This window comes from Scophthalmus maximus, chromosome 21 (assembly GCF_022379125.1).
Source record: "Scophthalmus maximus strain ysfricsl-2021 chromosome 21, ASM2237912v1, whole genome shotgun sequence".
In the NCBI taxonomy this organism is placed as follows: domain Eukaryota; kingdom Metazoa; phylum Chordata; class Actinopteri; order Pleuronectiformes; family Scophthalmidae; genus Scophthalmus; species Scophthalmus maximus.
In genome coordinates, this window is record NC_061535.1 from 3734912 (window position 1) to 3762714 (window position 27803).

At 44.2% G+C, this 27803-nt stretch overlaps 1 protein-coding gene and 1 long non-coding RNA gene across 3 annotated transcripts in view; both read left to right on the top strand.

Annotated features, from left to right (window-relative positions):
- The window catches only part of LOC118291355, a 29060-nt gene extending 9933 nt beyond the window's left edge, over nt 1-19127 (top strand). The window contains exons 2-3 of the long non-coding RNA XR_004786631.1: nt 15962-16095; nt 19064-19127. This is a non-coding gene — a long non-coding RNA (uncharacterized LOC118291355). The remainder of the gene's footprint in view (nt 1-15961; nt 16096-19063) is intronic.
- Nucleotides 19128-20897: 1770 nt separating this feature from the next.
- kcnb2b (potassium voltage-gated channel subfamily B member 2b) overlaps nt 20898-27803 on the top strand; it is a 73290-nt gene continuing 66384 nt past the window's right edge. For both annotated transcript variants that reach the window (XR_004786630.2, XM_035619585.2), the window contains exons 1-2: nt 20898-21470; nt 22499-23206. Coding sequence is in view for 1 of the 2 variants with exons in the window: in XM_035619585.2 (XP_035475478.2) it covers nt 22622-23206 (585 nt within the window). In the remaining variant the exon portion in view is untranslated. The remainder of the gene's footprint in view (nt 21471-22498; nt 23207-27803) is intronic.

The following is a 27803-nucleotide window of genomic DNA, read 5'->3' on the forward strand; positions in this document are numbered from 1 at the left end:
TTTGCACAGTATTGTTGAAGAGGTCTGTTTTTTGTTCCATGTCATCTGAAGTTTCCATGTCTGTCCTTATTATTGTTAGTATTTGATTTTTATGTCGCCAGGCGAGGGGCGCATTGACATGTAAACAAACCAGAGCAGCAATGTGACCACCCAGCTGCATATAGCATACTGTATACCATTAATCAAACCGTTGCACCGTTGGAGGAAACAATTTGCGAGGCCTGTTCTCCTGCACGTGTTCGAAAGGCGAGAGCATCTCTAGACGAGATAGAACGAAGACAACCTCTAAGACCTCCCTGTTGATCGTGGGGATTAAGGAATATTCCTCAGGGAATCTTTATCAGGCAGGATTATCAGATAAGGTGTATCATTAACTAAGGATTATACCAGCATTTCTACCAGCATTATCATCAAGGGAATAAGTGAGAGGCCTTTGACAACATATATAAAAAGGTATACTCTTATCTGCCTTGCTAGCATTACTGATTCCTAAACCTTTAGTAAGTTCATAACACACATTAATATTCCTGCTATACTTCGTAAGTTCTCTTATCAGAGGCAAATATTGCCTTTCCATCCATATATATATTAACCTGAAATCTAGTCACTTTGGAAGTAATGGTTGTACCTTGCAAAACATGACATCATCAAATAAGAAACATTTTTATAGATTAAACCAACCAGCTAGTGGTTAGTAGCTACATCTCAAGTAGCTGTGACATTTAAGTTCTGTAAACACAGCAGACATTTTCATAATACTTACAAATGGGCCAACAAGTATTTCTACTTTGATGGGTGTTGCTGATAATATTTGGAATTTTACTTACGTAAAATGCGTTATTGTTCCACGCTTGTGAATTGATGGGTCTAATTTGAACAGAGATTCATGGTCCCAGAGGATGCATCCAAATGCTTACCCCTTGGCCAACGAGTCCTCCAACTCATACGACGAACTTTGTCGTATGTGGTTAAAAACGACCCAAACGACCATTTCGTAAAATATTTATAATCTACTAGTGACAGGAGGTACGCCTCAAATACTTGTAAAGGTAAGGGTGATGGTCAGGGTTAGGGTGACATGGCAGAGAATCAGCAGGATTTATTTACAAAATATAAGCAAATCCATTTATATACAGAAACTTGACAGACTTACTGGGTCCACTGTTAACATCTAGCATCTTTAAAATGACCACATTACACACACAAGTCGTAATACGCTGCTTCTCCCTTGTCCTATTGATCCTGCTGCTGCACCAGCATGTCAAAATTTCCACTTATCCACTGAAACATCTACGGTCCTGCACAAAAAAAATCAATGGTTCCCATAACATAGTGACTTTGCTGATCTCCTGATTTTCTTTAGGCCTTGAGCCACCTTGAAGTTGATACTTTTGGTTTTTAGGCAATTGTTGCAACAACTGTTGATGCAATTTTGTAGAGCATTCATGTTTCCCGTCAAGATGAATTGTAACGACTCAATGTTTTTAATCTGATTCCATCATCAGGTTAAGATTTCAATTCATGCAGTGGTGTATGACCAAATACTGCACGTTAAAAAATGCGAATGCCCGCCAGCCACTGCTGTATTTCGTGCTAATACGTAAATGTCAGCATGAAGAGTAAGATGGTAAGAAAGAAAAAAACTGAGTGTGAACTTTATTGTTTCATGACATATTTATGAGTTTGTATGTTTGTTTTTTTCTAACCGTACCATCAACTCAACTATCACAGTAAGTTAAGTTAAACATTTTTCTTGATTTCATGATTTATCAGCTTTATACGCTGCTTGATATTTTGTGCGGATAACAGAGCATACTGGTTTACATCCCCTCACTGTTGACATACCATCGTGATTGTGTCCTGCACTCTTGTGGCTTGAAAGGCTCGGGCAACACCCAGCACTTAAAAACTCGTAATACTCGATACATTTAGAGGTCCACACCTGATATACCGTATATCGAGGCATTAGGCTGCTTCTGGTTAATGGATTTTTGGGATTTGTACTTCAGCATCTTAAAAACTTTTGAAACTTGAGGGAAAAAAATCATGTAGAATATTTATGGCATATATCTTCTGGCTGACAAAAAAATCTGACTTGCACTTTGAATTGAAACCCTATAAATTACTTGCTGCTATTGATGCAGGACTGATTAACTGCAGCCATATTATGATTAATGAACCAATGCATCCACAAACAAGCACAAAAATATCAAATTTTATTAAAGACCTTTAAGTTCATCTTGCTGCAATAATCAAACAAAAACAAAGTACAAAACTATCCATCACAGTAAATGTCACCAGGTATGCTTTACGAAGAACCAGAGTCCAGATCTACCATGTCTAACAGCTCAGAACTAATATTTGCCCGGTTATTGTCCTCACGGGTTATCTGCAAGATGTCTTGTTGTCCGAGCAATATTTGCGGAAAAGCTGCACATGCAGCAGAGGCAGGGCAGCTTCACAAAGAGGGCGTTATCTCTCCAGCTGGGCATGATGAATCGTCCGGATTGGGCTGCATTACATATAAAAACCATGAATAATACCTGCGGGGACAATATGGTTGGGATTATCTTTGAAATTAGTGGTGGGGACTAATCGAGTGTATGATTGAGTATAGGCAGAGCTCGAAATGAGGGAAAGCAAGGTCAAGTGTTGAGGGCGGTTGTGTTTTGACTAAATTTGTATCATGGGTTGACGTTGATGTGTGATGGATATGTAACAGCGATATGATTTGAATATCCCGTATTCAGACTGTGGATTTATGTGTTTAGCCTGTTTCACACACTTGCACTCGATTTGCATATTGAGCAATTTTCATTGGCAACAGAACATCCCACGGCGACACGGGGGGAACCTCTGTGAAGCGTAGTCGCCCATGAGAGCTATTCAAAGTGCCCTGCTTGCAGTAGGGGAGCCTCCCATTGGTTCACAGTGTAAAAAAGGATAGGTGTAACGTGTTGACTGCGCCAAAGCTGCTGAAAAGGCAATATGCAGAGTGCATTAACCACTGAGGTGTCACTCAGAAGTTCACAACGGCCTAAGTGGTGCGAGTGTGTGCGTTGGCGGTGGTGGTGGTAACATGTGGCATTGCGTTGGTGTCCCATCACTTATAAATGAGGTTACCTCTTAAGAGTGGCGGTGTCCTTGGGGACAGTGCAGCTGACATTGCTGCCACACTGCTTTTTGACACTTTGTTCGTCCCAGCTGAAAAGGCACTCAGCTTGTTTGACTTTTATATCTAAAACCACTGAATTATTTAAGGGGAAAAAATCAGCCCCGCCATCAATCAAACCATCACGAATCAACAAAACGTTTGTTTTAGAATCTGTCGGCCTGGCAGTCCCGCCACTTCCCTTTCAGGTTTTGGAAACAGGGATGCAAATTTCTACATAAATGTGTTTGCACAGGGAATCTGTTGAGTCAAACCGGGAATGAGAATTTATTCTAAGCATGGAATTAAGAGCTCAAAGGACTGCTTTTCAGGCTTTAATGAAATATGGAGATATGCCAGAGAGAGACATATTTAAATTATTTTCTTTTCCTAATTGGAAAAAAAAGGTGTAATACTTGTATTTCTCAATGAACCTTCTCTGGGCAATTTAGACTTGCAAAAATCTTGATGTTTACAACAATGACAACAAACAATAGTACACATTTAAGATTTTTTAGACTAAGCCAAATTTTAAATGTTTTGCTCTATAATTCTGGATTTGCGTGTTTTACTCAGATTTTTATTCCTGCCAATTTTATTTGTTCAGTGTAAAGCATCACTTTTTTTTTTTTTTTACATAGACCTATTGTACTTATTTCCAGCTCAATATTTTTATTCTGGATCTCCACTGAAGTAAATCAGCAATATTAACTCGGACGTCGTAATTAAGACTCCTTAAAAGCCCACCTTCTTCTGATTGGCTCAACATCTAGAAGGCTGCTGAAGGGCAGCGCACCCATCACTTAAGAGCACCGCCTCATCCTAACATTGCTCGTCAAATTGCTCTACTTGTGGACGCGGGGTATGGGGGGAAACATATCCCCGTAGTTCCTGTATCTATCCGCTATGTCCCCCGCACTTTTCAGACCTGTTAGACCAGAGTTGGACAACCATTTAATTCATTGTGAACGAGTTTATTTTTCCAAGTTGTCTTTTAGGCACCATGATTGGGCGGGGGGCGAGGTAAGCACTTTAATCACGATTGCTTCTGCAAGCACCGTGGCAGGATGTGAGCTGAGTTAAGTGGACTGGATGTAAAAGTAATATGAATTGCCTCATTGCACAGCCAACCTGCAGCCAAAAGAAAAGACTTTGCACCTTTTCATCAAATCCAACCGAGTAAGTTGAGTTACACTGTTATTGATAACGGTTGCACAATCATGTCAAATGCATTAGATGCCAAATTAGCTCAGGTAAAAAGTATAGACTACTAGCTATTGTTACCCAGGTTAGTTAGGCATAGACCCACTCCACTATTGCTTTGCAAACATTTTATCTAATCTGTATTGCATGGTTCGATCTTTTGATTTTAACCATTTAATTTAAGATTTTGATCATTTTAAAGTACCGGAGTTGGTCCCGGGGCTCTCTACCCTGGCTATCCCACTTCAGAAGATGACCTCTGCCCTCCTCATCAGGTACTATGGGTTGTTTGGTTTAGTTCCTTAGCTGCTGAGGATCAATAAATCATTAGACAAACATCATCTTACTCCTCAACAATTTCTACCCCTCATTTCTGAAATGGAAAAAACAATATGACGAAAGAGTTTCATAGTCTGCTTTTTTAATTTTAATTATTGTTTCTTGTTTAAGGGATTCTCTTTAACTTTTTTGGCTTAACCCTTTGAAATTTAAGATAACACAATAATGTTGCATTTGACCTGTAAGTGACAGTCTAACAGTAGGACAGACGACGGTCCTTGTCTCCAGGAGACTTAAAAATGATGCACTGTAGTCTTTTATCACTCGATCTCCCCCTCTCTGTCCTTTTGTTTTCCATTTCTCCAAAGCCCTGGCTGGTCTGAGCTAAGCTGAAGTGAGCTCAGCGGCATTGTCTTGAGACTACCATGAGCATTATGACTGCTGGAACCCCCCCCCCCCCTGAGGTCTAAATCCTTGATCCCGGTGCCCGTGATTATCTGTGTGGATTCGCACCGGCCGAATTGGAAAAACAATCATGAGCTACACAGGCTGCTGCTGTTTGGTAGGTCAGAGACGGTATCATTTCTATCCCATCCCGGCTACACCATCTGCTCCGTTTGTAAGGCCGTGCCCCCATTGGAGCATTGTGCTAGTCTGTATTCCAGTTTTTCCCCTCAAATTTTTAAGTTGCGGTCGTGGGTTGTGCTCGATTGAGCACAGGATGCATCCACATATTTGTTTTTTATTGCAGCTTGTTTGTGAAATATACACAGCAGATTACATTTATATATATGTATAACTTTATAGGAAATTCTGCAATTGTTTTGTGTGTTACATAAATTGCCCCATCCGTTATTTATGATCTTTTAAAGAAGTCAATTATTGACAACTGGCCAACTCCCTGCCTGTAACCAAATCACGCTGATCCGGCAACAACTCCAGACCAGGACTAAATTAGAGGAAAGGATGTGTGTTGCAGCTGCTTTCCGCAAAGCGATCGATGCCCTTCATGCGCCTCCAGGAGGACCTCTTCCCCTGAGCCAACCTTTAATCCTCTTTAAAAGTATTCTTCCATCTGTCAATGTTGTGCCCTGTGCCAATCATTAACATTGCATTTACACTTCAGCGATCCACCTGGTCGATCCTCTCAGCCACAGCAGCTTACAGCGTCGGCAACAGGAAATGAAGCTTCAATTCTGAGATAACCGGCATTCCAAACAAACCTAGGAGTGAAACTGCCCCCCCCCCCCCCCCCCCCCCCCCACACACACACACACACAAAGGAAATGGCATCATATAGTAAATGTAGATAATTCTTTGTTATTTACATGCAGGAAGAAGTGCAGTATGTATGGCTTGGTGTCAATGACTTCTTATGATTGGACAAACGTGAAGCCAGAATGGCCAGGGTACAGCAGATGCCATCTTGTGCCAGTGACGTCATTTGGAGTTGGCGTCTGCAGCTGTCAGAGTGTGGAACCGCAGTGTCCAAGTCCTTCTGGTAGACCCGCCCATCCAACCACGGGGCAATCTCAGCTGCCAATCATAAAGTGTCGGCCCATTTTTACAGCTTCAAATAACTAATAATTCAAATCAAACATTAGAAAAACTAACAGTGGTATGTACGTCAGCATTATCCATCCGTTATCTACACCACTTTATCCATTGAGGGTCGCAGGGGGGGCCGGAGCCAATCCCAACTGAAAGGCGGGGTATGACATTGGGGTATGGGTTGATCAAAGTGTTGTGGCTTCACTTTTGGGAGCTGTCCTGTCGTCCGTGTTTACGTACAGACGTTGCTTGGTATTTGTTGTGGTCAGATCAGAGAGATTGGAACACATTCTATCATGCTAACCTAAAACACTGGTTATTTGAGTTGAGTTTAGTTAATAATAATAATTTGAAACAGTTGTTATTGAAGATCTGGAAAAATTGTGCATCCACGTAACAATGATAAAGAGCTGCCCAGTAAAAAAAACAAAACCTTATGTCTTTTCAAAGCATCTTAAAGTAAAAGTTATTCTGGTAACGTTTATATATGGTCATATACAGTACATGCTGGCTGGCCAGTGTTTGTAGCTCAGAGCTCCTATTCTATGTACCGACCAGCGCTGGTGGTGGATCAGTGAGCCGATCATGAGACAGGGTTAGTTCCACTTGCTTGGCCCAGACAAAGCTTGTTAACCCTGACACCGAGGGGGCTTTGCCTGAGCAAACACTGCCCCGACCAGAGCTGACCACCCAGCGCTGGACACAGCAAAGTGATTTACACATAATCGTAGCGTGTAATCGCTCATCAGGTCTCAATGGGGAATTACAGGTTTGGAAAAATCGATAAATAAATGATTTCTGATAATAAAAACGAATAGAATGAATGGTTTAAACTTCTTCGGCACTTTTCTGTGCCTCTGGAATATTCTCACATATTTTCTAACTGTTGCGTAGCAACAACATGAGTATATAAGTAACTTGAGGATTCACATTTAGAAACGATTAGATTTGGTGTTCTTGTACAGCTCTCATACATCTGGCTCATTTGGCCATGTTTTTATCATCTTATACTACCGGGAACTTTACTTTTTTTGCTTGTAGTGCACAATTAGTTAAAAAATTTATCGTTGAAATTTTTTGTTATTTGTGGTAAAATTAAACTTTTTTTTTTCTTTGCTTCAAGTGCTGGGTATGTGCAGAGAAATAGAGCGATGGGAGAGTTTAGGTGATGATGAAGAAACGCAGGGAGAGACAGAAGACGAGATTGGTTCTGAAAGCACATTGGGTGGAAAATAAGAAAAAGGACACAGGAGCGAGAGATAAGAGTCGCCGCTCGGCAATGCCCTGTTTACTCGCCCCTTATTTAGTGATTGAGGATGTGTGAGCGCGTGGACTGACAGGCATTGTGGGTAATGAACTGTCTCCACTCCGCCGCAACCATTATTTTGAAGGTCGGTGGACGGGTCAAGCTCAGTCAGCTCTACCGACCGGTACCTTCCAAACTGTGGTAATGACGACTTCACCGCCTCGCTTCATTGGACTGCTCTCAGCAGTAACTGGTTTCTTACAGTCACACTTGGCACTACGGGATAACAAAGGTCCACAGGGCATTAATGACTGTAAAAAAATAGAAAGCGCATGCTCATTATGTTTCGTAACTTTATTTTTTTGATGAATCCGAGTTAATGACAGGTCTGCTTTACACTACATTACACTGTTTCCTTCGGCGTGTGGTGTAGCTGCCTGCTGGGAAGCGAGAGAAGTACAGTATCACCCTCACGGCCATGCAAGGAGACCAACGTGGCCGTTGGTGAAAATGAGCTGCAAATGTTCAGCTAATGAGCATGACACCACCTTGTGGAGACAACACAGACTCCTGACTGGAACGCCCATGCTGAGGACACACACCGCTTGAACTCCTCGCATACACACACACACACACACACACACACACACACACACACACACACACACACACACACACACACACACACATACCCACACAAACACCATTCAGGAACTTCACAGACAGGAAAACTGTTCAATCTTTCATCGTGGAGGAAATGCTTATCAGACACATTTCCAAGCAAATATGCTTGTGGAGTGCAGTCCCGCCCTGTAAACCGAGGCATCCTCTTATTAATCTTTTTTCTTTTCTTTTTTTACCTTGTGGACACAGTCTACCCCACTTCTAAGGATATTAGTTCTGAAATGTCTTCCACTTGTCTTCCACTTCCCCCCCCTGAAATGTCTTCCACTTCCCCCCCCCCCCCCCCCCCCCCCCCCCCCCGCCTACCCCCGAAATCCAATCAGGGCTGATGAATTTGAAATTCATGGCAAATCTTTATGTGTGCGGGCACTTACTGGTGTGATGAGGGAAGAGGAGGCGGAGGGAAAGATAGTGAGGTGGCGGCAGCTCAGCAGCAGGAGAGGAAGAGGAGTGAGGATACACTGATAGATTTATGACTTCTTGTTTGGAGCATACTGCTGAAACAGACTCATAAATGTTTTTGATGGGCCGCTAATAAATAACTCCAAGCATGTCTGCTCAGCACAGTAAATAATCCTAAAAAGTTTAATCATTCCCAATCCCACCCGATTTATTCTGGGTATATTTATGCGAGCCTATACAAGTGTACACTCTGATGTTGGCATACACAAGATTGTGGGAAACCAGGGCTGGAAGATATTTTTGTTGCTGCGTCCAAAATGCTATCAGGTGTCTCTTCTGTGTATTTTGCCGAGAGCTGTGTTCACCCATGGACTTCCTCCTCTCTCATGGCAAACGGCTTCCCACATGCAAGGGTCAAGAGACTCACCAAAGGTGCCCTGTGTGTAACTCACTATCCATCATAACACGCTGGGCTCAGAAAAAGGACAGTACGTGTGTGTGTGTGTGTCTGTGTCTGCACGAATGTATCTCTGCACGAATGTATCTCTGCAATACAGCTCCATGAGGCATGCATGTGTGAATCTGTGAATCTGCTGCAAGTGCATGAGCATGCGCTCACAAGATGCACTGCTGTGTGGGAAGACATTTGCAGTGATGCATGTGTTGGTGAAATGCCTTTCGATCTGACCTGTGTGTGTGTGTGTGAGAGAGCTCATGTGTTGGCTGAGCTTTCCCTGGAGAAGCCAGGCTACAGAGCTGACCTTGCAGTAAAAAAAAGAAAAGAAAGACGATAATTTATTCATTGGCATTGTACAAATTTCTCTCTATCTCCTATTAGGTGCTCAGCCGTTATCTCAGCTGTTTTAAGACGTCCCTTCCTGCACTCTGCGCGGTATTGATTTCTTCAAATACGCTGTCTTTAGTTCGGGACATCACGATTGAGATCATAATTTACGGTGTAATCAGTGTTCCTTCGATAGCTTCCCCTTCATAATTTGGAATCACTTTTATGCCGCTGTCTGATGGAGCCACACTTACCAACCCCGCTGCATTGTGTATTTTTAAACCCCGGAGCTTAACCTCACTGTAAAAATGTCTCTTAATCGGACGGGGTCCAGCTGGCAATGTCATACAGATGGCTTTATACCCTCTAGGGTTTCCATTCGGAATAAATTAGATCAATAAAATACCAAGAGGGCACTCAGACAGCAGACGATTAAACACCTTGCATAGAACGCAGTCCAGCTGTATTTCAAACGGCTGAAAGCGTATACCGATGAATGCTCTCATTAAAAAGAGACAGCGCTCGATACCATTTCAACAATGAAAAGTAAACACATGGACCAGGTGAAGACCGGTCCACGAACCACTCTTCTAATGTAAAACCCGAAGTCAGACGGTTCTATAAAGAGCGCATTGCTTGCAGCGCATGCGGAAGAGCGTATACTTTGCCTTGTTGAAAGCTCTCAAGTTGCGTATGATGCATGACTAAAAGATGTGTCACCGGTATTCTTGACAACATTGTTACTGTGCTGTGTAAACACTCACATTCACTGCGGTAATGGGACACATCGATAGTCAGAATGAGGCGCGATTAAATGCCTCTAAAATGCTCGGTTCCAATCAAACGGCTTCAGTTATTTTTCTGAAAAAAAGCTACTTTAATGTCTTTTATAATAAGCAAAGGACGACAGTGTGATTAACGAAGATCGTCCGTTTCTCTCAAGTGACTTCTTCTCCTCATTTCGCATTAAGTGGTGAAAGTTTTCATTAAGGGGAATCAGGTCCTGACCACTATCAGGTGAAACCTGTTGGTCGCGCTGGCTGTCTCTCACTCTCGGCCCCGCGCAGCCAGAAGCCACAGATAACAAATGAAACATTAATTGAATCCTATACTCAACATGATTAAACTGTATTAACTTAATTACCTCTGCTTCTGTCACAGTAATCAAATGGATGGAGTTCATCTGAGCGCTAACCTTTTCCTGAGGTGTGAGTTACAGAGCACCCGGGGGATAGCATTACCGCCGCTGCCAGGCGCCTGTCCGCCCTTTTCTTTTGAGGGGTTCATTCCCTTTTCTGTCCGTCTGCCAGTCCCGGAAGGATTTTCTGCTACAGGAGCTCCTGAGTGCAGGTCTCTATCAGTGCCTCCCAAAAGCCAAAAGGAAGTATTCTCGGAGCGAATGTGCCAACTCCCTTGTGAAAGTACGCTTGAGCCTGATCCCTTCACAGGATACGGGCAAAGATCCCGGGACCACCACCTGTCCCTCGGGGTCCTCCATTTAGGGCGACAGCAATAACTCATTTTGTTTCTTCTCATCCGGACTCCGCTTTTTTTGGACAAGGGCTTGGACCCTTGTGCTGGGTAGAGGACGCGTTGAGCTGCGCGGGGTTTGCCAGGAATGATGGATGAGGGGAGGAAAGCCTTGGTCCTAACATGGCTCATTCAGCCTGCCTCGTCATCGGGGATTTGGAAGTGCAGGGCTTGTGTCGTTTTTATTTAAACTGCAGTAAAAATCAATCAGGAAACTGTTTTTCCCCCAAAAAGGGAAGAAGTGTCAAAAGCTCGAATGATCTTAACCCACACACTTCTCAATAGAACCAAGATCATTTTTTATCTTTAGATGTTCTTGAGAAGTGGGGGCCCCTCACCTTTGAACAACTGATACTGTACATGTTTGGCTTTCATCACTTCACTGAAACAACATGAGTCTGTGGTGATGCTACACATAGGACATGGTCTGGTACCTTGAGTGTATCAGAAGTTTAATATTCCCCCAAACAGCAAAGTGGACTTAGTAGTAATTAATGACAAAAGAGGAAACACTGAAGTGGACTGTCTTTTTGATTTGCTGTGATAGGAAAAAAAGAAAACCTATTGACTTTTTCTGATGGCTAAGTGTATTGAATTGAGATGCCATAAAGAACTGTGTGTAAAACTCATGCCACACAAGCAGACCTTTAGTGATAAACCACCCGGAAAGACAAATGCACATCTCGGCTTTACAGCACATGTTCATGTCTTTGTGTGTGTGCTTGTCTATAGATTTTGTGTGTAGACAGTCTGAGAAAAAAGAGGAAGCCAGAGAAAGAAACACAGAGAGGACAGGTTCAAATTGTCTATTTCACAGAGAAGAGCAAAGGGATTCCCTAGACTGTGCCATCTGGGGCGAGACGGTGCCTGCGCAAAGGGTACAAAGAGTAAGGAAGCGGACAACGGCAGAATCAGTTGAAGTCGTGGCTCTCGCGGCAAATGCCCATCTGGGACAATGCCCAGAGAGGTGGTTTTCTTTTAAAAGTGTAACTTTAATCCTCTGTCCCCAGAGTGGATCAAACTACCACAGGGCCCCTAAGGCAAAAGTGATCTGCTGGGCCCCTGTGAACCCCCGGTTCCCCCCCACTTTCTGTGGAATGTGTACAACTTTATTCTGCCTGGCTCTAATTTGTTGTCCGATAATTCAATTTGAAATACATTATTTTATAATTATGCAACATATCCATAATGAAGGTTTTTAAAAAACAGATTTTGATTCAGGAAAGATTGTGGGTAAAGCATGTCAGTTGACATTATGTTTTAGCGGTGCACATTCCCCCTTAAAATATTCAACGAACCAGTTGATATGCAGTGCAGGCTGGTGATCCGTGATCGGAGCCCATTTCCACACGTTCCCTTCCTCCTATATACCTTGATACTGGTCTCGGTCAATCACCGCGGGGGCCCACTCGGGGGGCTCGTCCACTGTCAAGGACAGGGATCGGGATCAGCAGCAGTGACCTCTTTAATAGACTGCTTTAAATTAGAAGGGCCCTTCCATCAAGAGCCTTGACACCTCCAGCAGTTTGCATTATCTTTAAAGTCCAATATGTGTAACCTTGAAGGACGCGAGGCGAGATGAAACGACGCCACGGCACCGCTGGGCGCTCATGGTGACGGAACGTATCAGTTGTGTACGTTGGCTTGCCGCACGTCTGGCGACTTGACGAATTGGTTAATGCAAATGTCCAAGGTTATCACTCACCCACGCACAACCGGACACATATACACACAAACACACACACACACACACACACACACACACACACACACACACAGACAGTCCAGTTGGCTGAGGGGACCGAGGATTGGATGTCAGTGCAATGCCATCTCCCGTGCTTAAAGCCCCGAAACGGCTCAGTGTTGCCCAATCTCCTCAACATGACCGCAGGGCCCGCGTCAGCAGGTGAACAACAGCGTGGACAAGGAAACGCGATAGGGCGACGTCACCCGCTCTGGCGTGACCTCGCCTCACGCACAATGTATGCCAGCACGTGCCTATTGTCGGCCCCGATTCTAAACATTTGACACCCATTGGTCTGTTCACAGCAGGGCACAAAATGCAGACGTGAATACACTTGAGTAAAATGAGCTAATGCAAGGCAGAAAAAAACCTCAACATGAATAGGAGGTTTTGTAAGACGCCCCATGATATTTTATTGACAGGGCATTGCCTTGTTTTGGTAGGGAGACCTAGAGTCTTGCAACTTTTCTCTCAGTCTTTAAACGAAACCCCAAAATTGGCACATAATATATTAAATGCTGCTTTCTGAAAGCCAAAGCAGTTTAAGACAGGGTGCTCCCTCAAAAGTCTACCTTGCAACACATTAGTGATTAAGTACAGTATCGATATTAGAGGGGCAGAAACACCTCCACGATATTTGGTTACGTCTACAAGCTCCCGATCCCAAATGTTGTTATTGGTGTCACATTGAAAATAAAATACCTAATTTCACTGAATTATGGACTTTAGATTTCCTTAGTATGATTTATATCATTATGCCAGTCATTCTACAGACACAGTCCCATTTCGGGAAAAAAAGAACCCCTCCCTCTTCTTTTTTCTGTGTTCATTTGTGAGGGGGAGAAAGAATTTCCATCACAACATATTCCTCTCAGGAGTGGGCAAGTTCTGTTTTCCTTTCCAAATGATTAATCATTCACATTATTTTGCAGAGGGGGACTCATAACGCCGTGTAGCACTACCTGTGGACCCAATTACACAACTGACAGGGGTTTCAATGCAACCCCCTGACTTATGGAAGCGTGAACACGGCAACCTTTGTGTTGCACCGACGCTGGTGATTTATAGAAGTAATCAGCATAGATTAACAGCCTGTGGATGACGTCCGGTAATATCAGGTTGACATAGTTTAAGATGCAAAATGGAGAGAAAGGTCCCATGATATTAAAAATTTGCTCGTCAACTGGTTTTGCAATATGGCGCAAACCAAATTATCTCTGTTGTCACACATTTTGACCCAAAACCCCTTAAATATCACAGGCGGAATGTTGTGTATTGGGAAAAATTCACCATAAAATGGCACAATTAGCTTTGAAAACAAGGCAGGTGCAGGCTGAACAAGCTAAATCTGCCAGCTTACACCGCAGGAGACTTCATTGCTATTCATAAAGTGGTGTGTCCTCCCCGTCTTTTCGCTCCGACGTACATCACACAGTAATCAGCGGAACCCACTCGAGGTGCCACACCTGCCCCGGTTACATAAAATGCTCACATTCTCAAGACGACTCTCGACAGCAGTGGCGGGTCAAATTGCCGGCCTAGTTGTTTTCACACCAATTAGACCGAGTGTATTATATCCACATTATCATGCAGCCACAAGCACTTTGGGTTAAGGTGCAGCGCTGAGTGTTTTGTCTACCCCTGCAAGGCAGCATTATTCACACTGATGAATGCTGATGACTGTGGCACAAAGTCCTGAAATGTGGATGTTACATTGAAGCTGTGCTGCAGGGGATATGGAATTCTCTACCTGGTAAATAGCAATGTTGCTATGGAGATTTGAAGCAGAATAAAGCATGTCCTGTAGTGTTTTTTTTTTTAAATTCTTCTTTTCCCTGCCTGCTCGTGGCAGCGCATTGACATGCCGAACAACATGATTGTGACTTGAAATTGAGCTGCAGTCGTCAGAAGAAGTCACAATTATATATTAAAACTCTAATTCTGTAAGCGATCCATGGCCTTGAATGTGTTACGCAAAACAAACCTAGAAAGATGGTGTTGTAATTTGATCGTGATGGTTTTGTCCCCTGGCAAAGAATACTGTGCCCAGGGTGCGTACAATACAAGAAAAACATACATAAACTAGGGTTGTTGTTGTCGCCGTGCTGTGATTAATGTGAGTAGGGAGTGACAATAGACACGAGGAGATATTGCTGAGGTCCTTGGGTGGATATAAACCAGGACTTAGTGTAGTGGCAAGGTTACGCGTTACCGAATCCGACTGACGAGTTTCCACGACACCGAACACATGTTCTGTTTTGCACAAGCAAATACCGAAGCGTGTTCGTGTTCATTGTGTTGTGTGTATTTCGGACCTGCTTGGTGTTGTTGGCAGCGTCATGAGGTGAACAGGTGTGCTGGGGGTGGGGATGGGGGGGTTAGGGTGAATGAAACGATGACATAGATTAATGACTCTGGTCTGCGGCGGACCATTATATTGAAGGCCACTGCTGCCCACTGTGGGTGGGTGGGTGGTTGTGTGGACCTTGACATGGCCAGCGGCTAAAAATAGCCAAGGAGAATAAACAGGCTGCTGCCACTGTGTGTTTCCTCCCTCTTATTGACAAAAACACATACAGTACACACACACGCACACGCACACAAACACACACACAGGCACACGCAGATGCAGCCACACACACATTTGAACATAATGTATCTTGGTGCACTTACAAAGTCTTCAAAATCACAGCTGGTGGCTGCACATCCAGCGTCATCGTCATCTTTGAATTTCGCCCAACAATAAGTGGCACCTTTAAAAAAAAAAAAAAAAAAAAAAAAATTACATTATATCCAAGCTCTCCAACTATCATGCCCCCGGGAGCAAGGCGGCAGGGAAAAAAGTGTGAGAGAAAGCATGAATACATTTTTTTTATTTATCCTGCCAGCCTATGTCGCCTTTTATTCTTTTCTTTACAAGCATTCCAATCTGTTGTAGCTTTCTATTTATAGAACGCTGGTGCACATTGATTGAATGCTTATTATTGTAATTTAAGTGAATGTGACTTGAATGTGCTCTCCTCCTCCTGCAGGAGCATGGAGTAAATTACAGCCATCCACATTTCTCCCTCTTCTCTCTATCTCTTCCACCACACACACACACACACACACACACAGACTAATTTTACATGCAAGACAAAAATGGCTTGTTGGCTTAAAAATCTGCTCTGCCTTTGCTTAAGAAGAACATGAGTTTATGAGTACAGTTCTCATCGTGCACTGCAGTACATTAAGAATGTGATACAGCAACGTAATCTTTATCTGAGCTGATGCATTCAGCTGATGATAGGAATCCTCAAACTGACATTGCTCCTTAGTGTATCTGTCTAATGAGTCTGTTATGAACACATGATGATGTGTCGCTCTCTCTTTCTAATGTGCTGACAGCATCAGAAGCAGAAGCTGTGGGCTGCAAGTGTGTCCGCTGTGTTGGTTGGATGATGGCTCGGACGCATCTCATGACAAATTGAAAAACGGAAAACACCAGCGGGCGGGGACGGCTCACGGACGAGACTGCCGAGGTAGTCAGTCAACTCTTATTGACCTGAGATTGATGAAAATATGCGTACCGAATATTCCTTTACCTTTTTGAGTTTTTCTTCAGACCTTACTTTCCTTTTCCTTTGTGCTCAGAGTGTACTGAATTAACTTCTGCACACAGCAGTCAGTCTCCATTATCACCTCACATTATACCCGTCAGACGGTGTAACATATTCAGATAAATACAGACACCAAAGGTTAATTGGCCAAACAGTTGCTTCAATCACTGTCACAAAGCACCAGCTCGCAAGCCTATCCGGGCTCCATGGCCCAAAGTGTTTCTTCGGCATGATGCTACAATTTGAGTTGCCATAGCAACAGCCCACACAAGCACACATGCCCACATTGTACGCAGGAATTAAGAAATAAAAAACATGCATAAACTCATCTGTGTGAACACCCCTCTAGAGGGAAAAAAAAACATGTTTCCGTCTTTATGACCTGCAGTGCATCAACACGTTTCTATAAGTCAGTAATAATTACAGATATCAAACTGGTAACTCAGAGTCATTCCGCCCACTTGGTTGGACGCAGGCTGGCTTCGACTCCCCCAGTGTATGCAGGTTGTGTTAGTATACAGCCGGAAGCATCTACCGCACAAAGTATTACATTACTCCATGCAACACTCCTGTCCACCGTAGAAGCTGCAGCCGAAACAATCCTGCTCCTGCAGATTATCTTGTTGTACCAACAATCCTGCTGTAGCTCGGACGTCCCGACCCATAGGACAGATGATTGGCCTCCAGTTTGATAATAATTAAGGAGAGAGGATGCAGTCAATTGCCCTTAATCCTTTTCTCTGTACCTTTAAGTAATTTCTGACTGCAGCATCAGCACCCTTGCTGTCATCAAGGGAACAATTTACATCAGTCAACTCAGGGTCGGGGAGATGGTTCACTACTTTAAAACCTGAGTACTGCCAAATGAATGTCATCATAGTGAAGAAAAAGAAAAATATAGAGCACTTTATCTCAGTGGTAAACATTGTGTTGTGGAAGAGGATTTTTGCACCTTAGATGCGTATTTTCCCACAACTCCTAAAAACCATCGTGCCATACTCAAGTTAAATTTGCACGGCAGAGACATGGATGTGGCCCATGTGCTCGAAACATTCAAATAATCAATTAGATCCATATGTGACAGCTATAGGAACACAGTATGCTGTGGGACTGACAATGGGCGGAATATATCGCGCAGACGTACGTGTGACATCGAGACGACGCCAAAGCCTTTGACCTTCAAATGACAGTGACCGCGCCGGCTAAGACATAGTATACATGCCCACAAAGGCCCTGTTCGGTCAATGTGGCCCCATTGATCACTTGTCACCGGAAGGAAGGAACATGGCAAGGAAATCAATTACACATATGCACAGTATAATCAAATTTCGGGAAAAAACGCTGGGCTAAGGGGAAACGTTCAACTGACACATAAGCTCTACGGGGAAATATCATTGCTGTATTGAACACCATTCTTATGAACTGACAGTGAGGGGGAGGGGGGAGAGGAGGGAGAAGGCGGGGGGAGAGAACACTCCGCAGTGTGTAGGTAACGATCTGAGGGATAATAAGGGATACATAATTTAATATCTCTATTTATTCATTTAAAACCAGGGAGAAGGGAGATCATTATATATTGATAGCTAATAGAGAAGGTGGGTTTTGATTACGTGGAGGAGGCATGAGGTGTGTCTGCCTGGGTTCATCGTGGACTTGCTGCTGACTGCTGTCTTGAGTGGTTGAGGGGAAAAAAAGAGGGTCAGGCCATCTCCTTGTCTCCTGCGCATCAGGTTACTTGCTGCGGGGGTGAAATGGAGCATCTCAAATGCTCGGTTTGGTCGTTACCTTTGAGGTTTGGGCTGTTTTACTTGTAATGGTTGTCAGCACTGCTAGTGTGTGTGAGAGTGAGTGAGTGAGTGAGCGGAGAAGGGGGAGGGGTGGTGGGTAGCAGTTGCTGTGCTTGTCTCCCAAATAGAAGCTCGGTGAAATATTATGTTCGGACAGTTTTGGAGGAGATTATTTGCAGTGCTGCAAATTAAAGGCCAAGAGTTCACTGTGCATTCATAGTCAGAAGCAACACAACCTGGGGTGTAGCCAAGGGGCCAACTCTGAGGCTGAGAAATGAAGCCTATGCGGAAGTGCTATAAACTGCAGTTCACTAGATGCCCGCTTGAGGCTGGCTGCAGAAAGGAGTAAATCCCCATAGAGCCCCATGTTAAAATGCCCAACTTTACAGCAGAATTAAACATGTTTACAGCCTGGTTCAAAAAAACGGTTTTGGTCCCAATGGCTAATCCCATCCACTGTGCTGACCATGTTCTGTCTCCAAGAGCAAAGAAGAAAAATTAATCACTCAGTTCTTATCATTACATGTACTGTTACACAGCTTTTAAAATATATTTAAATCACACAAACCTATTATTGCTCAAGGTTTTATCTGTAGTGTATGAGTTATTTGTCAATTTGTCAGTCAGTATTAAAGACAAAAATAGTTATGATATAAACATAATTTAGTAGCCAGAACCAGAAGTTATAGATTAACTCTCAGATTTATTTTTAGTGAAGGTACAAAACACAAAAAGGTGGACAATATAAAAATTATAGAACACATTTAATATACAGACTGGGCCTGTGCAAGCAGTAACAGCTGAGCTCAGAATGAGCCCAGAGGTGCAGAGTCCATGCGTTGGGAGGAGAAGGGGATACAGTGTGGGACTGTAGGGGAAGAGCAGGTAATAAGTGTTATTATGTTGGTATTTTTTAACGACATTGATGAACATAAAATAAACTCATCTTTGTCCACGAAAGTCAGGGACATGTTTAGACTTAACAAAGTCTGTCCTGAAGGCCAAATTTAATAGCAGCGACACTGCCAGAACAAGGTTCTGGAGGCGAGTCTGCTGCAGGTTGTCTTCATGTGGACCAGCCTGATGCTACTTATCTCCTTCAGGTTGTCGTCACCACAGTGGATGATGAGGACGTCAGCTGCTGCTCTTCCTCATGGAGTGGAAACAGAGTGGAAGAAGACTTTTCCACCCCAGTCCACCAGCCAAACACAGCACGCCAAGGTCTGCAGCTCTTTGGACACCTCGACGGACAAACTAATCACCACGTCCACATTGTGACTGTAGGATTAAAATTAATAAGTGACTGTGATAAATGCTTCAGATAATGAAAAATGTGAAGTCCACTTAAGAGTGTAGCTCACATTTTTATGTTGGCAACACTGTTATGTCATATCTCCAGGATAAAATGGAACTAAAGAGCTACATCTCAGAATATAGATGACAGTCTCTAATACTTTATATTTAGACAGACTATATAACTGGAAAGTCAAGCAGCCACAACTGGTACTGGTTTGTTTTGTGCAGCTAGTGGAAGCATTACAGGTGAACTCAACAACAACCAATGTGCTGGAAGTAATAAACATTGTGTAACAAATATAAAAGTGCCTTTCTTACAGTTGTATTCAAAGTGATAATCTGGTACAGTAATGTCTATAGCAGTACCGGTAAAGTAGACTACCAGGGACTTCTGTCAGTGTGAAAACTTGACCTGTGCACTGTTTACAACTGTGGTGAGGGGAATTATAGTTTTTATATTTTCTTGTTTGGTGTATGTGTTTGTCCCTTAAGGCCAAAATAATAAATAAATAACATTAATAACTAAGACTACAAGCCAGTGTCAATAAAACATTTACTGTATGCCAAGAACACTAACCATCACATGTTACTTCTGTTTAGTTAATGTTTATTTGATTTAATTTATTAGAATCAAAATATAGTGGCGCAAACTAACACTAATACAATTAATTCTTAAGACTTATAATTTCAGTAACAAATATTTATTTCAAACGTTGTTCCAGTGTTACTTACCACATGTAACGTTGGCTGGGACGACTGGTACCGGAGCTCACGTTACCGCAGTCAGTGCCGACCCGGTGAAGCCTCGGGGCCGCGGCTAGCCGTCTCGCACTTAGCCTAGCTTATTAGCTTGGCTCCGTAGCGTCAGCTAGCTGGGGAGCTTCGACGTAGGTGATGACGTTTCAGCGACAGGTCTGCATTCGGCCCACCTCTTTGTCCATATTTGGATTAGCCGGGTAAGGGAGGAGTCGATCCCTGCCAACATGGCGACGGCTGAGCCACTGCGGCCTCCAGAAACCAATGGGTGATGTCACAGAAGCTACGTCCATGTTTATATACAGTCTATTGGTGTAGCACCAAATTCTGGGCCCTTTACATAAGCAGTCTCTGTGCCCCCCCCCCCCCCCCCCCCCCCCCAACACAACACGAACCCTGAACCTCTCACAAGTACTTGCTTAAATGAGGTTTGCTTAGAGTATCCAGCTTAAGAGAATATTATTTTCAGCATGTTTATTTGAACAAGTATTCCTGAGGTATTAGACAATGCAAAAAAAAATATCTTCAAGTGTTTCTGTAACCCTTAGATTGAGAAAATGCTTACAATACTGCAAAATAAAAAGACAACTGACCGAAACTTTGCTATAAAGTCCCTCAGAGAAGCTCCACTTCTTCTTTTCTTAAACACATAGTTCCAGTCATACATAGTTCAAGACCCCCCCCCCCCGTGCTACGCCCGTGGACACAACACTTCACATCCAGCCTTTAAGGTGCAATTGATGCTGAATGAATTTATGGGGGACCACGATTTGAATTTTTAGATTAGAAATAAAGGTTGTGATTTATAACTGTAACAATGGTAATAAAAATAATCTCATAACAACTCTCTATGCATCCACCCAGTCACAAAGGTCGGGGATGATAAGCGCTGCCCTCGCGTCACGGTGAGAGATCTCGGCGGCGTTAAGTTGCATTAAGATGTGTCCACCTCTCGGATGTGGTGCAGCCCGAGTGGCCCCCTTCTGTCCGCTCCTCCTTAAGTAGTGTGCGGCGGGACACTCCGCAGTTCGCTTATCCCGGTTCGCTCCCGTTGCCTCTTTTACGCGCACGACGTCCGCAGCCCCAGTGATCCGCTGGAGCCCGTCCTGTGCGCACGCCGCTCCGGGGGATGAAGGCTGGACTCTCTTCCGCACAGTGCGCCGATGGCGACGCAACGCCGGCTCCGTAGCCAGGGCACGTTATTCTAAAAGGAAAGATATTCACGCTTGTATTTCTTTCTTGCTTCCTTCCTTCTTCCCCCCCTCCACCACCACCAACAGCCCGACTCCTTTTTCAACAAAATGTGGGACGCGCGTTCTCTGCGCAGCGTCCGCGGAGTGCTCTCTTCAGCCGCGGCCGCTTGACCGAGGGGGGATCCCGGCTCCCTTTTTCCCATCCGCCGCTCCTTTATAAGGCACAAGAGGAGTTTGCATGCAAAAGGTGGTTTATCTCGGCAAGGTGAGCCTGGCTGTTTTTAATTTCTCTCCTCCCATATTGTATGTTCATACTTTGAAGTCGAAAACAACCCCAACAAAAAAATTCGGCGTTGCCAGCACAAATTGTAGAGAGTGATTTGTAATCGGAGGTGCACGATCATGAAGGCACATCGGAACACACTCAACACACCGCACGTTGTGTAGCGTAACAGGTGACAGACACAGAGATGTCCCATGTACATCCCTTCACACACATTATTCCATTTGGAATAATATTATGGCAAATGTGCGGTCCAAGTGATCAGGCAGTGGCCAATGAAAACTGTTGCATTCAGGCAACAGCCTCCTGCCTCGCTTCTCCACTGTACACGGAAAGGATCGCTTTAGTCCTGATTACAAAAATATTTTATTAATAGTTAATAATCAAGATTGTAGGCTGATATTTAAAAGTTTATTTGGATTTGAAGGATTTATGCAAGTGTGAAGGGGTGTTTTCCCTCTCTGTGTTAGATTGTAACTTCCATACAGTTGCAGCTTACATATGCAGGGACTTAGTATTTGTCAGAAAAATGTGACTGTAATGATTGAAAGCAGGCACAGTGAAAGATATTTGCTAATAAACACTCCGGGTCCTGCTGTCACACGTGCACCCGTCCATCCACAGTAAAGACACATGAGTGAATTTCAAGGCTCCTGTCATTTCATCTGTTTCCTGACCTGCCCCCCTCGAGCCCCCATTTGACCGATGGCCTGCACAGAAAGTAGTGCTGCTCCGGCAGCAGTTCGTCGAAGCAGCCATATTGACTGTTAAAACAAAGTCATTCATTCTGCCAAACACCTTAGTAGAAATGTGATGAGGGGATCAATAACGCCGTGCCGGCTGTTACTATTTTCTGACTGACAATGTGAGGTGGCAGGTGACTGCAGGGACAGCTGATTTATTGTTCAATTTGTATATATGTGCAGATGCATTATATTGCTAATATACTGTAACCCCTGGTGATACTGACTGATGTGTCATGTCACAAACTGTCTCTTTTGTTTTCTCAGCCATGGAGGGACTTGCCTAAAGAGGATCCAACATAAAAAAATTCGACTTGTTTTTTTCCGTCCATTTTCCCCTTTTTGTGTCATCTACACATCTTGCCAGGTGAAGCCTCCTTCTCCATCACCATGGCCGAGAAGCTTGGACCAGCAGGGCTCAAGCCCACCACCGTCCGGACCGCTCCGTCGCTGCCCCCCGAGCCCATCGACATCATCCGCACCAAAGCCCGCTTGCGCAGAGTCCGCCTCAACGTGGGGGGTCTTAACCACGAGGTGCTGTGGCGGACACTGGACCGACTACCCAGGACCCGGCTCGGCAAGCTTCGAGACTGCAACACCCACGAGTCCCTGATGGAAGTCTGCGATGACTACAGCCTGAATGAAAATGAATACTTCTTTGACCGGCACCCCGGGGCATTCACCTCCATCCTGAACTTCTACCGCACGGGCAAGTTGCACATGATGGAGGAGATGTGCGCCCTCTCGTTCGGTCAGGAGTTGGACTACTGGGGGATTGACGAGATCTACCTGGAGTCCTGCTGCCAGGCCCGCTACCACCAGAAAAAGGAGCAGATGAACGAGGAGCTGCGGAGGGAGGCAGAGACGATGCGGGAGAGGGAGGGCGAGATAGAGTTTGATAACACCTGCTGCCCGGACAAGAGGAAGAAGCTGTGGGATCTCCTGGAGAAGCCCAGCTCCTCTGTGGCTGCCAAGGTAGGAAACCGAAACTGGAAGTGCGATTACACCGCCCCCATTTCACATTTCCCTTTCACGTCCAAAGCCGAACACTCTTGTCTGGATCACAACACATTACAGGCGCACTTATTAGATAGCCTGTAAAAAAAAAAAAAAGAAGGATCACGAGTTAGTTGGGATCTCGGGCAGCCGAGTGCTGTTCTCTCACCAGGTGCTTTCTTGGGCGATCGGTTTGTTTTCCATCACTGGAAACGGGGAAACAGTTGTCATTGATGAATCAAATACAGAGAAAAAATTGCAACAATTTGTGCGGATGTAATGGAGAAAAAGAAGCCGGAGACAAGGAGTGAAAGGAGTAGTGACACGCATGCAAACCTGTGTAATTCTGCAACTGATACACTAGTAGTGGAATCACTACGGGAGCCAGATTGACACTCCATTTGCTTTGAGATAATAATTGGTAGGTGCGTGAGCTTCTGGTTTAAGTTTAGACCTGGCTTGTGACATGACGCATCTCTCGGAGGGAGAGAGTCTTTTTATTCTCATGCAGCGCTATCACGTGGCACTCTTTCTCACTGATTGGATGCATCTATACCGACCGGGCATGTGAGTCAGCGAAACAACAGGATGATGTCAAAAGTTTGTTGCATGAATAGACGACTCTTTCTTTTGCAAGTTTGCTATTTTTACCTTGGCCATAATTACTCACGTTGATTGAGGGCCGGGGTATTCGCGGGTGTTTTTCCCTTCCCACGTACCACATGTTCCAAAGGCTGCTGCCTCAGTCACACACAGTCTTATTTTTAATTTGTACATGATAAATCCTGCACTAATCAGATGACGGTGTAGCATTGTCAAGGCCGCTGAAACAATGACATCTTTCTCAGCTCATCCACCACCACCTTCTCTGCATTCCACTCAGGCCTCAATTAGGTAGGTCAAACTTGATGAAATCCAATCACTGGTAATTTACGTTGGGTCTCCAGTATCCTGATCTCATCATCGGGCAGTACAGGGCAGGGCTGGACGGGATTATATTCCATGTCAGAGGATCATAAACACAGGGTCCCGTGTGTGTGTGTGTGTATGTGTCTGTGAGACCAAAGCAACATCATCCCCTGTGTAAGAAATGCAGCTCCTGGTGCGCTGTTATCAGCCCTTCCCTTTAAGGAGACTTATTAAATTAATTTGTAATTGAATTACTGATTCCTTGTGCCTTGTGCTAAATTTGCAGTCTGATATTAATCTTTAAAAACAGCAAAATAACACATAAATGAAACTGAATACGAAGATCCTCTAATAGGGCTACTAGTACATGTTCGCTGTTCCTCCCCATACTATCCATGCACGGCTGGTTTTCCCTGAACAAAACTCCTGGTTCGTGATTGACACGAATCCCGTCTTATGTTAATAACTGTATTCAGCCTCCATAGAGGAGCTGTGTATGGCATGAATCAATTTGTAAGGAGGCTGCCAATATCTAATCTCGGGGAAATCCAGTGATGGCGACGGGGTTATGTGATCCGCCGTGCGATATTTAAAGTGATTTACCTTTGCATTACGGCCCCACGTTCTCCAGACACATCTCCGAAATTGCTGACCTGCTCACTATCGCGTGGGGGGCGAGGGGGTGGGCCTGTGAAACCTTAAAGGGAAATCCCACTCTAATTCAAATTGCATCGGCATTCTGCCGAGTGCTCTGCGAGGAGCAACTCGAAACGTGACCGTAATGGCCCGGGCCTTGTGATCGCACTAAGGTTATCCACAGCCGAAAGTACACTTGGAAATAGACTGCAGGGTCTGCTCGACTATCAGATGGCAGCTCCCGGAGGTCGGGGGAAGCCTTTTATTGGGCACGCACCATGCAGTGAGAACCCTTAAAAGCCCTTGACTAAAGAAATGCCATGACTTGGCTGGCCCATAACTGTCTGCATATTTGCAAAGCAACCTGAGCCTTTTGTCAAATGCAATCACTGATTCCTCTGGCACATATTCTCTCTCCCTCTCCCTTTTGCTTACCTCGATCAGATATTAGGGTCCGATGTGCTGCTTTAAGGCACTTATGTGCCTCTCTGCCCTTAAACAAAGGTTATGAATGGAAGAACTGACCTTTTCAACAGGGTCAATCAAGCTAGGATTACATGCAGCAGCGCAACGGCAGCACATGCTGCTTTAGGAGCACAAACCTTTTGCGGAGTGGAAAAAATGACAAAAGGAAGCTGACGCTGCACGAAAAAAACATTTGTAGAACGCGTTGCGGAGGGAGGTGTTTACAGTGACCCACAAGTGAAGGAAGAGAGGTGGTGGAAAAAGATAGTGACAGAGGGAAAAGCCCTCAGGGAGAGTGATGTAAGAGGTGCAGTCATGTAAGTGAGTTACGCCTCTGGATGCTGAGCTGGATCTTTGCAAACCTTTCTCAATGAATAATGAATGGAATGGTCAAAACATGGTGGACACGGGGTAATGCAAGTGGCCTCTCTGTGTTACTGCCTGACTTTTAAGTTGAGTGAGGAACAGGAGGAGGATGAGGTGCAGAGAGTCATGTCGTGTCCGGTTATATCTGGTGCTTGACTTGTCACAGGCGAGTGTGTTTCATGACGCAAAAAACAGTGTTCCAAGCTCTCATATGCTTTGCAAACTTTTTTTATTGGAAATTGAATTGTACAAATTGCAGAATTTGATCACCGTAGAAGGAGCATTGCCACATAAAAATCCTAATCATAAAGTGGTAGAGTGCACATCTATTCTGTTTGTGTCTGCAGACTGTGCACAGCTAATAGCCAGAGGTAAAAGCTTGTAATGTGCCGCTGAATTATATAAGAATTGAGTGGCAGGCGTGTTTAGAAAAAACATCAGATGGAGGTTTTCCAATGTTTCCTCACTGTAGGCTATAATTTCTATTAATCCCGCAGAACGTGTCATCCTTGATATTGAGCCAGGAGGATTTGTGCTGCCCTGACCCTCTTTAGTTTACAATGAGTCACAGTTGTAGTTGTGCAGCCAATACACTTACAGGCTCATACAAGGAAGCCATATCCAAATTACTGGATCGCTTTAAGGAGTTTGAATTACGGGGACTTTTGCTTTTATAGTTTTCCCTGTGTAAACTTATTACCATTACCAATCGTAATTCCTCGTGTGTGTGATTGTAAGTGTAGCTCGTAGCCTGCCTGTGTTTTTCCACTGGAAGTGTCTTTTTGTCGGCGTGACGGGCAACGCGATTGGTTTCCCTCGGATGTCTTTTCTTTCAGCGTTCAGATAAACAGAGCGGCGTGCGGAAAACGTGCAATAAATATCCGGACCACACCAAGTGTTGACTCCACAACAGTGATTTAGTGAGGGCTTCGACATTAACATATGAGTCAGGCTATGTTCCATGGGATCATAAATTAATGCTATTAGTTGTTCCATGGATGGCCACAGTGCTCGGCTTTTAAATATGTATAGTGGGCTATATTTTGCAAGTGCAGCATCTTTTTTGTTTGATTTTTGATTTGTGTTCATGCGGAGCTCCTTGATAAGCTTTTCAGAATATTAATATGTATGATAAAATATTAAAGAGTAACACACCAGTCACTCCAAGACAGAAATTTCTTCCATGCTTTTGACTTTAGAGTTCAGTCGGCCTCGGGAAAATAATGGCAGAGTATTCTGGGCATTTTAAAGAGATCAATGTTTCTACTTGGCAGATATTTCGATGTGGGTTTTCTTTCTCATTGCTCCTCCGTCCCTGTGCTTGCTCTTAATGTGGATGTGCACCATTACTCTCTCCTCTATCTAATAAGCAGGGTCTAGCTATAGTGTGAATGCCAAGCAGTGGGCCTGCACAGGCTCAGAACCGGGGATGTTTGGGTCCTCCCACACCCGGAAGCAGCAAAAAAAGGCCATCTAACCATAGACGCTGTTGATGCCGAGGATACAATGTGGACACCTCAGATCTCTGTGAACGTCGGTGTCATTCAGAAACATCTGTCTCAATCCGGCGCAGCAGTAAATGAGCAGCGCACACTGCCGATTTTTTTTTGTTGGATAATTTATAGAATAGAGGATGTGTGAGAAGAGTTAAGTTCAACACGATGCTTTGCCGCAACTTCATAGCGAGGCGTGTCGATGATGAATACGGGCAAGAAGAGGACAAATGAGTGAGAGGCCTTTGGTCGGCGTCGCATCTGAACAGCATTGTCCCTTTGGGTGAAATTCAAGCAGCACGTCCACTGCCTTGCGTTTCATTATCATCCTTTCATCCCTGCATGAATTGTGGTCGGTCTCCAGCAGGTTAAATCGATGGGCATTGACATTTTATGGAAGAAATGTTCTCGGCCTGTTGGGCAAATGGATTGTAGTTACATTTTGCTCATTTTGTAAAAAAAAAAGGGAAAAAAAGCCTGCCCACCGGATAAAGACCACCTGTTGTAGCCCCGTGGAATCAGATTTGGGTGGTTTTGCGTGTCTTAAGTCATAATTCATGAGCTTATTTCACTGTTTTTCCAAGTCAGTTATTTCTCTCTCAGCGCGATGCCTCTGTGCAGCAGGCATAGCGGCCGATAATACCTTCAACCTGTCGGAGTTATTGTCCTACTACAATATCCGATTTGACCTGTGGGAGTTATTGTTG